The following is a 15,394-nucleotide window of genomic DNA, read 5'->3' on the forward strand; positions in this document are numbered from 1 at the left end:
AATCAGAGGCGCCAAAATGAAGAAAACATTGATGGGACTGAAAATCGCCATTTGTCCCATATATAGAGGACTCAAGCAAGCAACAAGAGGCAGAATGGTGCGTTTCATAGTATATTCATGAATTTTTTTGGGAGGGAGGCTGTCCTTTCACAAAATTCATTGGGGGAGGGTCAAATGAACTCAGTCCTCGGGTTTCAGCATCTATGCACAGAATACTGTGTATTCTCCACATTTTTCTTCATGCTCACAGATCAAAGAAATATGTTGCTGCTTTTGTGTCACAAAATCATGCTTTGTTGTTTGTGCAATTCTTGAATTTTTTTGCTCCGCTTACCTAATTTAAATTTTACACAAATAATTACAGAATACAAAAATACTTTGTAGTAGTCTAAAATTTATATTTATATTTAGCTCACCTAGTCTACACAGATGAATATGCTTAGTATATGTGTTTTTAATAAACTAAGATTTGTGGTAGCGAAAGCAAATAAAGCTCAAGCTATCTGAACATAAACTAGCTTGTAAGACAAAAGGTTCCTAAGATGCAGAGGACAGAAAAATTTCAAATCAGCCAATTCAATCAATCCTTGGAAATTGGAAACCAGGTACTAATGAATTAATTATCTGAAATCTATGACTCAAATTTCCTCGCATGTTGGGAAATACAGTTATTTATGGCATACTGGTCTTCCCGGCGGTTTCGCAGCATGCTAGTTAATGCACAATGGGGGCAGGGGGAACACAGTAACAATCATTTGAACATGTACTATATTTCTCAAACTAAGTGCTGTGGTACTTACATTTATAAAAACATGATTTTATGTTATCAAGTGTTTATGCTAAGTAGTGGTATTTATCATTAGTTTAAAAAATAAATAATTTTAAAAGAAATTCTAATTACACTAAAATTGCCATTAAAATATTTAGAATTGATACTGATCATTCAGAAAATATTCTTTAATATTCCTTTGTGTAATAAAATACTGAAGTGAAAATGAATGAAGATCAAACCTGTATATCTTGCAATCTAGCTTCGTGATCTTTCTCTTTAGAAATCAGATCATGCCTCTTGTTCTGTGCTTCTAAAGAATTTATGAAAGCTATCTCATTCACCTGGAAGGAAAAAAAATCATAAAAATTCAAATAATGAAGAGAACCATTATCTTTTCGACAGCTTAAAAATGCTCAATGTTATTCACTGAAAAACCATTTTTTTCAATAAATTTTATTTGTACAAATGTTACATCACTGATTACATAATCAGTTTTCAATAAACAGTCGAACCCTAATTTAACGCCACCATCTGTCTCCACCATCTAATTTTAGAGCTATAATGAGTTTGGCGTCATTTCAGATCATGGTCGAAATAGTGTTTCAGAGAAGTACCATTACATAAATTCACATGTTTATCAGGAATTACTGTATATAAATGTCTTGTTAGTGTTCCTGAATAATGGAATAACCTATTTTATAAGTATTCAATTTTAAGTTCAGAAAATTGGTAAAACTGTAAACACTGTAGAATTACTTTCAAATATTTCTGCACATAAAAATTGACAGAAACATACATTTACCACTACAATTATTACAATTCTGCATAAATTTAGCAACACATTTCATAAGAGCAAAAACAAAATAAACATAGGGAAATAATGGCAGCATTGCTTTTAGTCCTGATATACAATGGTTTAATAACAAAAAATATACTGTTTTTTAGATATTGAAAGAGAGAGAGAGAGAGAGAACAAATCTTTTTAACATGATTGAATGGAGTAAATCCAGAGAGATCATTTCTTAATGATAAAGGCAGTAATCGGTGAAGAGCTGTATTTCTTGATATTGAGGGAGCCTTTGATAAGGTTCCTATTGACACTATTCTTCGAGCTCTTGAGAGAAGAAGTGTTAATAAGCCAATTATTAATTTTATCGATAATTTGTTATCCTTCAGGTGGGTATATGCATTTCTATGTGGAGATAACATGACAATTTACATGCACAAGCTTTTTTTTTTCCCAAGCAGAGCACAACTCAGGTCTACGCCATGGGCAATTTACTACCTAGTGAGTTGTGCCGGAAGTGTAAGTATGTGTACCTAACAGTCTGAGTGCGTATCTAGTGTTGTGTATGATTTTTTAGTGCTGCCATCTATATCTCAGAAGTGAAGTGAGTGAAGTGTAATACTGTTGTTGACTGAATATTTGTACTGTTTGTATGACTGTTGCTCTCTGTGGCGAGACTTTTTAACAGGGAGATCGGCTCGAATTTGCGCCTTGAAGTTGGGAATCACAGAAAACCAAATTCAGCCGACCACCACTATAGTGACGGTGGAGCTCGAACCCGGGTCCCCGCAATGCGAGTCCGTCACTATGACCACTCGACCACCACAGCAGCTCATGCACAAGCTGGATGCCCTCAGGGAGGTGTACACTTTCCTATCTTGTGGTGTCTAGTTGGACTCACTTCTGGAGAAAATGGCTAAATCTAGAATGGCTTGCATTGGTTATGCTGATGATGTTGTAATTGTCATTAGAGACAAGTACATTGATACTGTATCTACTGTTATGTCTGATGCTCTTAGGAAGGTCGAAAAGTGGTGTGATAGTGAAGGATTTTCTGTTAACCCACAAAAGACTACTATGGCTGCTTTACAAGAAAAAAAAGACCTTTCTTTGAAGAACATCAAGTTCTTTGGTCAAACTCTTGAATATGCCAGTAAGGTTAAATTTTTAGGTGTGTACCTAGATCAGAAACTGACCTGGAAGAAGCACCTTGAGTTTTGTCTGAACAGAGCTTTTTGAGCCTGCAGAAATGCCATTGGAAGGACATGAGGATTAAATCCTAGAGTCATCCACTAGATCTACTCACTGATCATATCTCCTGTTATTACTTCTGGTTCTGTTGTCTGGTGGTCCAGAAAAAGGTACAATATGGTCAAGTCAGACTTGGCTAAACTACAAAGAATGGTTTGCATGGCCATCTCTGGCTGTATGAAAGCCACTCCTACTGAAGCATTCAAACTTTTACTCTGGATGTATCCTCTGCACATGCGTAAAGAGGCTGAAGCAATCATCTGTATGAAAAGATTCAAGAATTCGGGTCACTGGAAAAAGTACTCACAGTACTTATCATGGGTGGTCTTGATGTAAATGTTACACAGCATCCATATCTCAACATGCCAAGAAATGGCATGCTTTCCAAATTTGCATTTAATAAGCCTTATATGGTTCAATTCCCTTCTAGGGAAGACAGACATTGCTCCTACTCACAATGATAGAAATCTTATTCGGTATACTGACGGCTCTAAGCTTGGAAATAGTACTGGAGCTGGAATATGCTGTCCTGGAGATGGTACACAGTTATCATATCCTTTAGGTGGCTACACCACTGTTTTTCAGGCTGAAATTTTTGAAATTCTCATGTGTTGGAAAATTTACATAGATTTTAGTAGAAGATGCATTTTTATATGTTCTGGTAGTCAGGCTGCACTGATGGCTCCTCAAAAGTCAGAAATCACTTCTCATGTGGTCTGGAAGTGTTACACTGCACTCTGTAATATGTCCAACAACAAAAGAGTCAAGCTTTGATGGGTGCCTGGTCATTAATACTTGGGAATCTTGGGCAATGAATTGGCTGACAAGCTGGCTAGAAGGGGCTCTGGAACTCTGTTCATTGGTCCTGAGCCAACTTTGGGCATTTCACGGAAAATGAGCAAAAATGGTATTCGTAGAGCTATTGGTCTACTTACTGGCCACCGTACTCTTAAAAGGCATCTTAATGTGATAGGGTTAGTAGAGTGACTCAACCTGTAGAGGTTGTTTATATAAGAAAGAAACAGCTACTCACTTTCTTTGTGAATGTGAAATGTACTCTGCACACAGGTTGGAGTACTTGGGTGGTCATTTGATTGAACCATGGGAGCTTCAAGACATTCCTATTAGATCTCTGCTGAACTATGCTTCAGCTACAGGTCTCTATTAAAGACTTCTATTTTCTTTTGGGGATAGTACAATAGACCTCTGGTCGCAGTGCTAGGTTCTGTGGAACCACTCACCCATAAGTCAAACTGGTGGGGAGCTGGCAGGTCTGGTGCACCAGGCGCTGGACCAGAGGAGGCACAAATTCCATCCTTTAACCACTCCAACATAACAAGGGTGCGCAAAAATGTGTGTTAGCTCCGGCTAACCAAGCACCTAGTTGTGGTTCTGTTAATCACTACACATACCAGTCAAAACGTGATGACCAGCAAGTGAAAAACATGCAGTGTTGAAAAACTTGGGCACATTGAACAAACTAGCACTAGTACGCTCATTGTACACTTTCTTGTCAATAAATCTGTTTCTTTGAATAGGTTGGTTGTTTAGCTTTTTTAGGTCCCCTATACATGTCCATGTATTCATGAGAAATGTGCTTTCTAGACGTTCCGACCACACCATTCTTTATTTTTTAAGTCTTTTGGTCTAAACAATTGTTATGATGGTCATAAACTAGTCATTCCATATTATGATGACCAGTTTATGGTCATCATAATATGGTCATCACCAATAATCAGTTTTTTCGAGGAAAAAAAACCAAATTGACGGGAAAAGAAATGTGGAAATTCTCACAAAATGACACATAGACTTTGTATGCATATGAACAATAGTTGGCGATATAATGAGTGGACACTAAAACAGTATTTTTTACATTATAATCCCTATATGGAAGATCTGTTCACTGAAAATTTGTGGCACTAAGTAGGGTTGGTACTATAATGGGAGGTTTGACTATATTCAAGTAGTATTTCACAAAAATAATTCCTCATACAACTAAGCAGATTTTTTGTGCTACATTGTTGATCGATTTCATCTTCAAAAGTTAATGTACATGGAACGGAGGTCGATAATACTCATTTGACTTTTTTATATTTCAAAACTCTGACCTTTGATAAAGTAAAATCATGTGTGTACATTGAACTTTTCCTATTATCTGGCATTATAAGGAAAAGTTCTCGGGTCAAGAGGGTTTGATCTAGAGCAGGGGGGGGGGGGTTCTTAATCTTTTTAGTTCCATGGACCCCTTGTGTTAGTAGCGTGAAGACCATGGCCCCCCCTGTGAAAAACACTTTTAAACACATATAAAATATAATAAAATAAAAACTATGAAACAGTCAAGTAATGAGTATGTGTTTCTTCTTTTAAACCTTTGAAATACACAATAAAACTTGTTTGAGGCCAGCATTATACTAAAAAAGTTTAATAAAAGATCTTTTACAAAACTTTTATAGTGTAATACTGACCTAAAACAGAATCACAAGGCATCTGGTGTATTTTCAAAAAGTTGGACATGTTTCCGCGTTATCAAAATTTGTTTATGAATGGAAATAAGTGGTGACACTTATTTGACTTAAAAAAATTCGCGAAGACACCAGATGTTTCTGGAAGTACAAAAAAAATGTGTGTGGGAGCGATAAATGAAATTAAATCCATCCCATGTTATATGTCTATTTTAAACACTTTCTGCTTTATACCAGTTTTTTTTTTACATAAACAAAATCTTTTAAAAATTCGATGATGCAACGACCTGCTGATGAAGTTAACAACTTTTATGGTTATTGACAAAATTTCTTTCAGAGTTGATGGAAGAGTCTTTGTTGCCAGTGCATATCTTTGCAAAAAAGCAATGAGATACAATGACTTGAGGAGCTTCTTTTCTCACCAAAGTAGCGTAACAAGGTGTATTACCACACATCGTAGGAGCTCCATCAATGTATGACCATGTAATTGAATGAAGGGTCATTTTTCCAATAAAAATTTTGTCTGTGAAAAAATGTTTTTATCATTTTGAAAACATAGATAGCCTTTGTAGTTTCCAAAAGATGCTCACAAAATAAGAGTTTTTCTTTGATGGGTCCAACATACACATAGCGAGCAAAAACAAGAAGCTGGAAACATTGAGAGATGTCTGTAGTTTCATCCAACTGAAGGGAAATGATGAATCTGTCAATTCCACAATGAAATTATGAATACACTTAATTTCATTCAGTGTATGAAAAAATGTATTCAGTTGAATTCTCTCAATCAAGGTCACAGACCCCCCCCCCCCCTGAAATGCTCTCACCGAAACCCTGGTTAAGAAACCATAATCTAGAGAGTTCTTAAAACAAAAAAAAATGAAGTCCCTCTGCCCATAATATAAAATAAACAAATTTACTCATGATTAAGCAAAATACAAGGTGATTATTGTTACAGAGAATTATGAAACTATGTGATTTTTCCTTCGTCAAATAAAATTCTGTTGCTTTAGGAGTATTCATGCTAATTTTCTACTCAATCTGACTAATAATTCTTATTCTACAGTGTTTTGAAATCAAAACTTCAATTATAATCATCCTGTATATAAAGGGGCAAATTAATTGAGAAATAAACACCTACAGCATATTCCCAAATTTTCATAAAAGCATATACTGATGATAAAACATAAAAAATAAATTAATTAAATTGAAAATTAAGTTCTTGTTTTACCTTTTCTTCTTCATCATGAGCTTTCTTAATAATTTTTTCGAGTTCTTTCTTGCGCTTCTCTTCAGCTCTCTGCAATTTTTGTTCCAAAATCATTCTTTGCTGTTCGGCTTTTTTTTCAGTGAACGCCCTCATTTCTTCCACCTTATTGAAAGATAAAAGAATAGATGCACAGAGATAAACACATAGCCTAATGTAGTATATGCTCACAGTAATGTTTAGCACAGCTTTGGAAATGAAACATTTTTTTAAAATACACACTCACATAGCCTATAAGCTGTTGAATACTACTGAGAGAGAGACTGAATGAATTAAACAAAGAAACATATACAGGGTGATTATAAAAAAACTATCCCGACATATGGGCCCCTAACTATCATACCATTCACAGAAACTGAATGAAATTTTGGCCTAAGGTATTTTGAGGTATGCGCTCAAGAATGATATGGAAAACAACAGTGTCACTCTAACAGTTACGGTTACAGTGAGAAAATTTCGAAAATATCAAATGGCAACACCAAGTTTTTTGTATTGGAATGTGATCTCCATTGTGAAAAACCCTAAATAGCGTTCAAACGGCAACTGTAGCATGAAAATCACCGGCGGTAGATAGGCTAAAAGTGAGGACAACCAATAAGGACAGAGAAGCAGCATAAAATAAAGCATTTTATTGTGTTTCACAAATTTTCCACATGACCTCCTTCACACACGATGACACTTTGCATGCGGCAGATGGTGGATAGCACTGCAGCACGTACCATGGCAATAGGAATCTCTTGAATCGCAGTTCTGATGGCATCTTTCAAATCAGATGCAGTTTGCGGACGAAATTGATGCACTTTGGATTTCAGATATCCCCACAGCCAGAAATCCATTGGTGTGAGATCAGGAGACTTTGGTGGCCACGGAAACGGGAAATGACGGGAGATAACTCTGTCACCAAACTGTTGACTTGAAACATGTTTGACTGAAGACCCTACATGTGGAGAAGCGCCATCTTGCATCCACACAACTTCAGATAGAGCATTTTGCCGTTGCAATGCGGGAATCGCGTAACGAGTTAACATGTCCAGATAGCGAGCACTCGTTACTGTACATGTTTGCAGATCACCGGCAGTAACCTCTTCAAAAAAGTAAGGGCCGAGGATGAACGTACTCGTTATACCACACCACACAGTCACTTTTTCCTCGTGTAATGGACGTGCAAGCACATCATGTGGATTATTGTCTGCCCAGTGCACACAATTTTTTGAATTCATGTTACCAGTTAACGAGAAATGTGCCTCATCTGTCCACAGAATGCGTAAAGGCCAGCTGCTATCTTCATCGTACCGGATAAGGAATTGATTTGCAAAATCCAGCCGTAATTGATAGTCTCCCGCTTCAGACATCTGGACACGCTGGAATCGATACCGAAACATGTTTAGAACAGAGCGCAGAATCTTGCGGACAGTTGAATTCGGCAGATTCAGAACACGTGAAACACTGCGTGCACTTGTGGGACAAACTGTGCTTATCGTCTGATGAACTTCTGCAACAGCTTCCACTGGAACGGAAAGTCGTCCAGACCGAGGTCGATCACATGGGAAACCAGTTTCTTCAAATTTATGAATCAAGTCCCGTACAGCTTTGACAGTGCACAGGCCTCGCCGTAATCCATGGTTTCTGTGGTAAACACGCAATGTCTCTGCGGCATTTTGTCCATTCAGGTAATAAATCTTTACGATTTCCCCACATTCTTTCCCTGAAAGCAGCATCTTGTTCGGAATGGCAGAAAGCAACATACGTGGCTCGCATTTCGCAGTGCCTTTTCTTTCACCTAGCGTGACGACATCAGTCATGACTGTGTCTTACGTAGAACCCGAAATTTGCATTTCTTGGTTTCTTCTTCTCGTTTTGTGGAGGACTAATCAGGCTGGGATCTCAGCTGAAGAAACGGTGTGATGAATGAAACGAACATTAATGCTCTGGTGCACGGCAAAGTCCTTTTTACTTTTTCCTTGCCTAGCTCCGGGGATTTTCGTGCTACAGGTGCCATTCCAACGCTATTTAGTGTTTTTCAGAATGGAGATCGCATTCCAATACAAAAAACTTGGTGTTGCCATTTGATATTTTCGAAATTTTCTCACTGTAACCGTAACTGTTAGAGTGACACTGTTGTTTTCCATATCATTCTTTAGCGCATACCTCAAAATACTTTATGCCAAAATTTCATTCAGTTTCTGTGAATGGTATGATAGTTAGGGGCCCATATGTAGGGATAGTTTTTTTATAATCCCCCCGTATATATACATACATCTTGCACATCATGGAGGAAAATTGTTGTTGTAACAGACTTTTCGTTATAAGTAAATGTTTTTTGTAACATTATTCTTTGACAATCACCTGCAAATCACTCTTTATATCAAGATTTTCCTTATAAGCCATACTCATTGTAACAGACTTTTACTGTATTAAAATTATGTAGCCACCTCCTACTTATGCACCTTTGTTCCATATCAGAATGATTTATCTGCAGAATAAGACACGACTTCTCCTTATGAATTACATGAATCTTATACAGTAGCTCTGTTCTACGTCAATTTAAATTAGAATATAACATGGACAAAATAAGAAACCTTTTTCTGTATATCCTTGAATCTTTGGGCTTTCTCTTCAAGGAACCTTTCCCTCTGCTCTTGTGCTTTCAACTGTTTTTCTTCTTGCAAGCGTATCGTCTCCGCCAATGTTCTATGGAAAGTGAAAATCATGTATAGCTCTTTTATCTTAAAGTAATTATATATTTATGCATCTTCATTTAATTTAAAAACAAAATTGTTACAAAAAAATCATAAACTTAAACAATAAAAAGGAGAAAAAATTGGTGCAATTTTAAAATTATATACAGTAACACATCGGCTTACGAATTCTTTGACTAACAAAAAAGTTTTAATGATTTTTCTGCCTCAGCTAATGAATACAGATTCGGATAACAAACACTTTGTTAATACAGATGCACACGCAAACATAAAACAGCCATGTTGTGAGCTGAATTTTAGTGCCAATTTGCATCAGATTTACTGCCATTTGATCCTGATTAACTCATATCCTCCTTGTAGTCTTTTTCTAGATGTAGCTTCAATTCTCCTTCTGAAATTTTTTGAACCCTTTAATGTGAAATTAAAGATTCAGCTAATAAAAAATGCATTAAAAAAAGGAATCCATGTTTTCAGAGCATGTGTTCTTCCGCACAGGACTCAGCATCAAATTGAACAGTCTGACCATTCTAAGAGCTCATCTTTTCCATCTGAAAATGTATCAGACACAGAAATGAGCTGACGAAACCACGCATAGATGGAGACACCTGCAAACTCAACACCAGCTTCGGCAGACTAAGTTGGTCTTGGTGTTTGTTGTGCACATAGTGAAAAATATAAAGATTTTCCATACCTCATCTTCCTACAAATTCCCTTATCCAATTCTGAAACTGTTCATTTTATATAAATGCAAGTCAAAATGCCCACCAAGGTGGCTGAGAAAAAGATGCCCATAACAAATATGGATGTTATATATTACTAAATACAGCTGAATTAAAAATGCAATTATAAAAACTAAAAACTATATACATGATAAAATATTATACGATACCCATAAAAAGTATTTATGGTTGTCTTATTAATTATCATATAATTGTTATTTATTCTTTGATCAGTTTTTATTTTTTCATCTTTAGCATCCCTTGGTGTTTTAAAAAACTTGTCTTTAAATTTTGGACAGTACCTAGAATGAATTAAACATACGTTATGACAGTTGGTGATGTGTATACGGAGTGGTGAACAAGGAAAAAATTCCTTTATCCTGCTTTAATGCAGAACACCTCCATGTTAACATGCAAAATCAACAACCCTTTGCCCCCCCCCCCCAACCCATGAACGTTGAAATCGAACTCTACAGAATGTCTTCGTCTCTCAATCAAAACTTAATCCTCGCATGTCTCATGAATGAAAAGTAGTACTGTACGTTCTTGTCAACAGCTTGCCTGTTACAACGCTTAATTCATTTAAACATTTAATTTACTACAGAAACCTATGGGAAACCATGTTCTGGCCAACACAAATGTGGTTCTGGAACAAATTATCTTTGTTAGCAGAAGTATCACTGTACAATGATTTAAATAAGTTATAAATCGGTTTTACTTTTATAAAATGCAAATGCATATGCACCTCTTCTTGAAAGGTGATGACAACTTTTCATGGATTTGTAAAGCCCTTCCAGGGGTCCTCAAATCCATGTCCACTAAATCCATCTGATCACCCCAAGACAACCCCAGTTGACATATATGTTCTTGAGCTGCAAAGTGAAAATAGTAAAGTGAAAACAGTAATAAAAAAGAATAGAATATGTATTTAAGGAAAAAAAACTGGGAGAAATAAGGAAGATAATAATAAAAATGATAATAATGTTCAATTGAAGTTTAATTTCTTTTCCCCCCGACAGTATGAGTAACTTGGAATGGCATAAAATGTCCACATAAAGTTTTGAGCATGTATGATATTTTTGCTTGACTTTTGCAGCCCCTGGGGTGTTTGCCTCAGAATAGTTATGGCCCTGATGAAACAGTAATACTATATATTGCTTCAATAGCGACAGATTGGAGTTGTTGGTAATAAAAAAAGAATTTTCAGAAAGTTGTTAATTTTATCCATTAAGCTGATGCTATTTAAATTAGTGATGTATAGTGATATTTACTAAAGCATTCCCTCCCCTCTCTTTTAATCCTACATTTGCATAATATGTTTTGACATTGTTTGACATGTTTTGACAAAAGCATTCAATATGTTATTTAATTTCAAAAACAATGTAAGCTCATAATTTCATACAAAAATTTCAAGTTTCACAAAACATAATTTTCAAACTCACTTTCTTTCCTCATCATTTGCTCATAAACTTCAAGTGTTTGAGGATCATTGAGGCTTTCTTTTTCATCATTCAGATCCTGAGCATAAAATAATAAAATAACAATTATTCTAACAAGTAATCAGAATTGTTATACAAATACAAATACAAATACAACGCCACAACAGGCAAATTGCCCAACGAGGTGGCTGACTTAAGAACATCATGGATCCCCGAGCCATTTTTTGGAGGCCCTACCTACTACTGGTACACCACACATGCACCCCCCCCCCCGCGGAACCCCCCAACGAATCGGTACATGCGGGAATGTGCGTGGACGTGTAGTGCAACCTGACGTAAAGTTTGTTTCTGTGTAATGCTTGTTATGTGTAGTGCTGTCATCTGCCCCCAGTTTTTCTAACTATGAGTGAAGTGTTATGGTTGAATGATTTTACCGTTGTAGGACTGTTGCTCTCTGTGGCGAGACTTTTTAACGGGGAGATCGGCTCGCATTTGCGCCTTGAAGTTGGGAACCACAGAAAACCAACTTCAGCCGACCACCACTGTGGGGTTCGAACCCGGATCCTCGCATCACGAGTCCGGCACTATAACCACTCGACCACAACAGCGGCTCATATTATGGGTTATCTCTCTCTCTCTATTGATAGAGATCTCTGTTAACTGAGGTGTGTGTCCAGACCAAGGTCTATTGGTCTGGACTTATTATCCATCTCACAAAATGCCGATACCCTTGGCTTACTAATGAAATCTAATACCTCTAGCTTCATTGCATTTCACTGGAATTAAACCAGAAAATTCAGCCAATCGTCATGCAATGGTCTTCAAGCAGTTAGTCAAACACAATCAAAGCATGATCATCCTAGATATAACTGACATCATAGTTTCTCATATTTTTGCTCTTTATGGTGTACAACAAAATGCTATAATTTACATTAAAATTAATTTTTTTTCTCATTTAAATTGATTAATGTACTTTAAGAAATAGTCATTTAGCTCATTCTATCAAAGTATGAACACAGACTGGACTTTGAAAATACAGATCGGTTGGGTAATGCTACCCTTAAAAAAGCAAACTCAACCCAGAAAATATTTCTTTATACAGTAGTGTCTTGATTAACTGGAGATAATGAGCCCAGAGTCACTTCAAGGAATAAGATACTTGATAAATAGAGAGATGATCAACTGAAAATGTGAAAAAAAAACCTGGGCCATTTTTAGGTAAATTTATTTAAGAACTAATAAAAAAAATCGACCTTTAATAGTAAGAATCATACAAAAAAAAATTTCAAATCACCAGCTCGGCTGGTTTCCTTAGCCGTGTTGCGTTGTGCTAGACCAGTTCAAGTGAAATACAGTAAAACTTTTGCTGACACCGTCAAGACAAAAAATTGTTTGTAAAATAGGGGTGAACCGTTAATCAGGGGTTTGAAATTCATACTTTCATTATAAAAGGGTAAATTATTATTTGGCTGTAAAAGAAGGGTGACTGCATCTGAGGGGTGTCGGTTAAGGGGGGTTTATTGTACATGCTAGACCAATAGACCTTGGTCTGGACACACACCTCAGTTAACAGAGATCTCTATCAATAGAGAGAGAGAGAGAGAGAGAGAGAAGCTTGGTTGCTCTAAGTTCTACTGTATTTTAAGAATCACAAGAACCAATCATAGAGATTGGTTCTCATGATTGGTTCTCTAACATTGAAATATTGGAGAAATATATAATACTATTGACAATTTCGATAAGTACTCCAAAACTGAGACATGATTCAATCAAATGATATGGAAAATGTTTAATTTCCTGAAAAATTTGTTCAATCTATTCAAATTGAAAATGCAAAAAAAATATAAAAAATTCAAAACTAAAAATAATTGAGATTTCTATTTTCTCAAAATTATTCAAAAGTTGAGGGACTAACAAGTAATCTACCACAACTTTAAAAAATTTATATCCATTTCATATCATAATAATAAAACATCTCAAGAATAATCTGTACGAGCAATTGCTTCTTGCAATTACAATGAATTAAGGTTGATGTAATAAAGAAAAAAAAAGGTTGTGGTTATCATTGGGTGGTTAATAACCTAAATTTAAAAATAGGGTATTTCTATGAAGAAAAGGTCAAACACATAGATACTCTTAGCATCAACTACACCAAATGAAGAAAATGCATCTGAAATTGCTCCTAGAACTTGTTTTGTTAACTGCATTAAAAAAATAGATGACCACTTCAATAAGTCTTCTATATTTTATGAACAGAAAACTTCATAGCAATGAACAGAAAAATCAAAGACTAATTTGTTACATGTGAGCGCACAAAATGAAAAACCTAATGTTTTTCCCCATTCAATGCATTTCACTCATCTATAATCAATTTTTATCTCCTCTGTTAACACAAAATCACAGTTGCGCTTGGTTCAAAGCAGTTTCATTAAATGACTTGGCTCTGGACAAGCAGGCATTTATGACTGCGACCAGGTAGTTTTTCTAGTGCTAATAACAATTGTTCTAAATGCAATGTATCCTTTATTCAATGGAAGTAAATAGTGAAAGTGTTTATGTCTTGAAGCCTTCTTCATTGATAATCACTCTTAGGTCGGTTCACACTGGACCGATACTCCAACATTACGATCAGCTGTATTAACAAGGATTTGTTAAAAAACCTGAAATTCACGATTTTAACCACGTTTTATCAGTATCAATGTTTCTGTCGCATCGCTTCAGTGTGCACAGCACATTATTCAACTTACATACCATCTATTGATGACAGCATCTGATAATTGTAAGCTGATTGATAAACCTATAAGCATCATTGTCATGTCCTCCCCTTCCCTAGATCTCTTGAAAACTATCTACACTTATATCAGTTGATAACCTAAAATATGACACATTGATCTTCACATTGGAGTAGGTTACTTGTCAAATAAAAATACTATAACATTATAGCACAAGAGGAATAAGAAAGATTAAACTCACAGAATTAAGATTCTGCAAACAGGGATCTGATTCAAGACCAGAATATGACTTTTCGTAATTAGTATTGTCATCAATCGTATTGAGACTCACTGGAATGGGCACTTCTTGGATAGTTTTTTCCAATGTATCACTGGAATCATTATCAGTGGGTGTCTTATCAACTGCTTTCAATGGTTCTACTTTCAAAGATATCAAACCAGAAGGTTCCTTCTCTTTTAATTTATCAACACAGTTAGAAAGCTGCAACGGTTCTTTATCTTGTACAGTGGAGCTCTTCTGTTTATTTAAATTGCTAGTTGGACATTCTTTGAGCAATGGACATTTACTGCCTGGAGTAACAGATGCATTATTATTGCCAGATAGACATTTCTGTTTTCTAACAGTGGCCTTGCTTCTAGGGTTTGAGTCAGATGTCGAATTTAATGAATCTCCGCTACCTTTCAAGGCAGTTTTAGTATTCAACTTTGGTTGAACGATTGGTTTAGATTTTGGAGACTTAGATGGCTTTTCTTCTTTTTTCAGAAGATTTTTTTTAAGATCATTGGGTTTGCCAACTTCTTTTGTAATCTTCTTGCTCATATTTCTGTTATCACAACAAACAGTATCTTTGATCCCTGGTTTCGCTTTAAGAGAGTGTTGTTCTTCCTTGTTCACTCTACCATCTTCGTTGATTTTCTTCGAAGCAGATATTGGAGTCTTGGCACTTGTTTTTGTAGAGTATTTGCTAGGAGTACAAGTGTATGGAAACCCACCCATTTTAGTTTGGTTTAATTTAGCTGCCACTGCTTCAGCAGAAAATGGAACTTTTTTAGCTGGAGAATTTTTGCACCGAGCACGTCCTCTGACAGTTTCCCAGCCACCAGAATCATCTAAAAAAAAAAAGAAGTTAAACAATGAGTGCCAAAACATATTTGCCAAGTTTACCTTAATACTTTTAATTTTTTTTACTCAATATACATATGGGTGATTCTCATGAAATTGGCCTAAATTGTATCTTCAGCGGTTTACAATAAATATATTTGAAACAG

At 35.9% G+C, this 15,394-nt stretch overlaps 1 protein-coding gene across 1 annotated transcript in view; it reads right to left on the reverse strand.

Annotated features, from left to right (window-relative positions):
* Positions 1–15,394, reverse strand: part of ssp3 (SCAPER domain-containing protein short spindle 3) — a 62,528-nt gene that overhangs the window by 33,526 nt on the left and 13,608 nt on the right. The window contains exons 8-13 of the mRNA XM_089247746.1: positions 14,367–15,235; positions 11,397–11,472; positions 10,700–10,826; positions 9,116–9,227; positions 6,501–6,641; positions 1,012–1,113 (exon numbers count right to left, since the gene is read on the reverse strand). Of these exons, the coding sequence (XP_089103872.1) occupies positions 1,012–1,113; positions 6,501–6,641; positions 9,116–9,227; positions 10,700–10,826; positions 11,397–11,472; positions 14,367–15,235 (1,427 nt within the window). The remainder of the gene's footprint in view (positions 1–1,011; positions 1,114–6,500; positions 6,642–9,115; positions 9,228–10,699; positions 10,827–11,396; positions 11,473–14,366; positions 15,236–15,394) is intronic.

Source organism: Pholcus phalangioides, unplaced genomic scaffold (genome assembly GCF_987345545.1).
Source record: "Pholcus phalangioides strain wild (caught in Gottingen) unplaced genomic scaffold, Ppha-v1.0 ptg000018l_1, whole genome shotgun sequence".
Lineage (NCBI taxonomy): Eukaryota > Metazoa > Arthropoda > Arachnida > Araneae > Pholcidae > Pholcus > Pholcus phalangioides.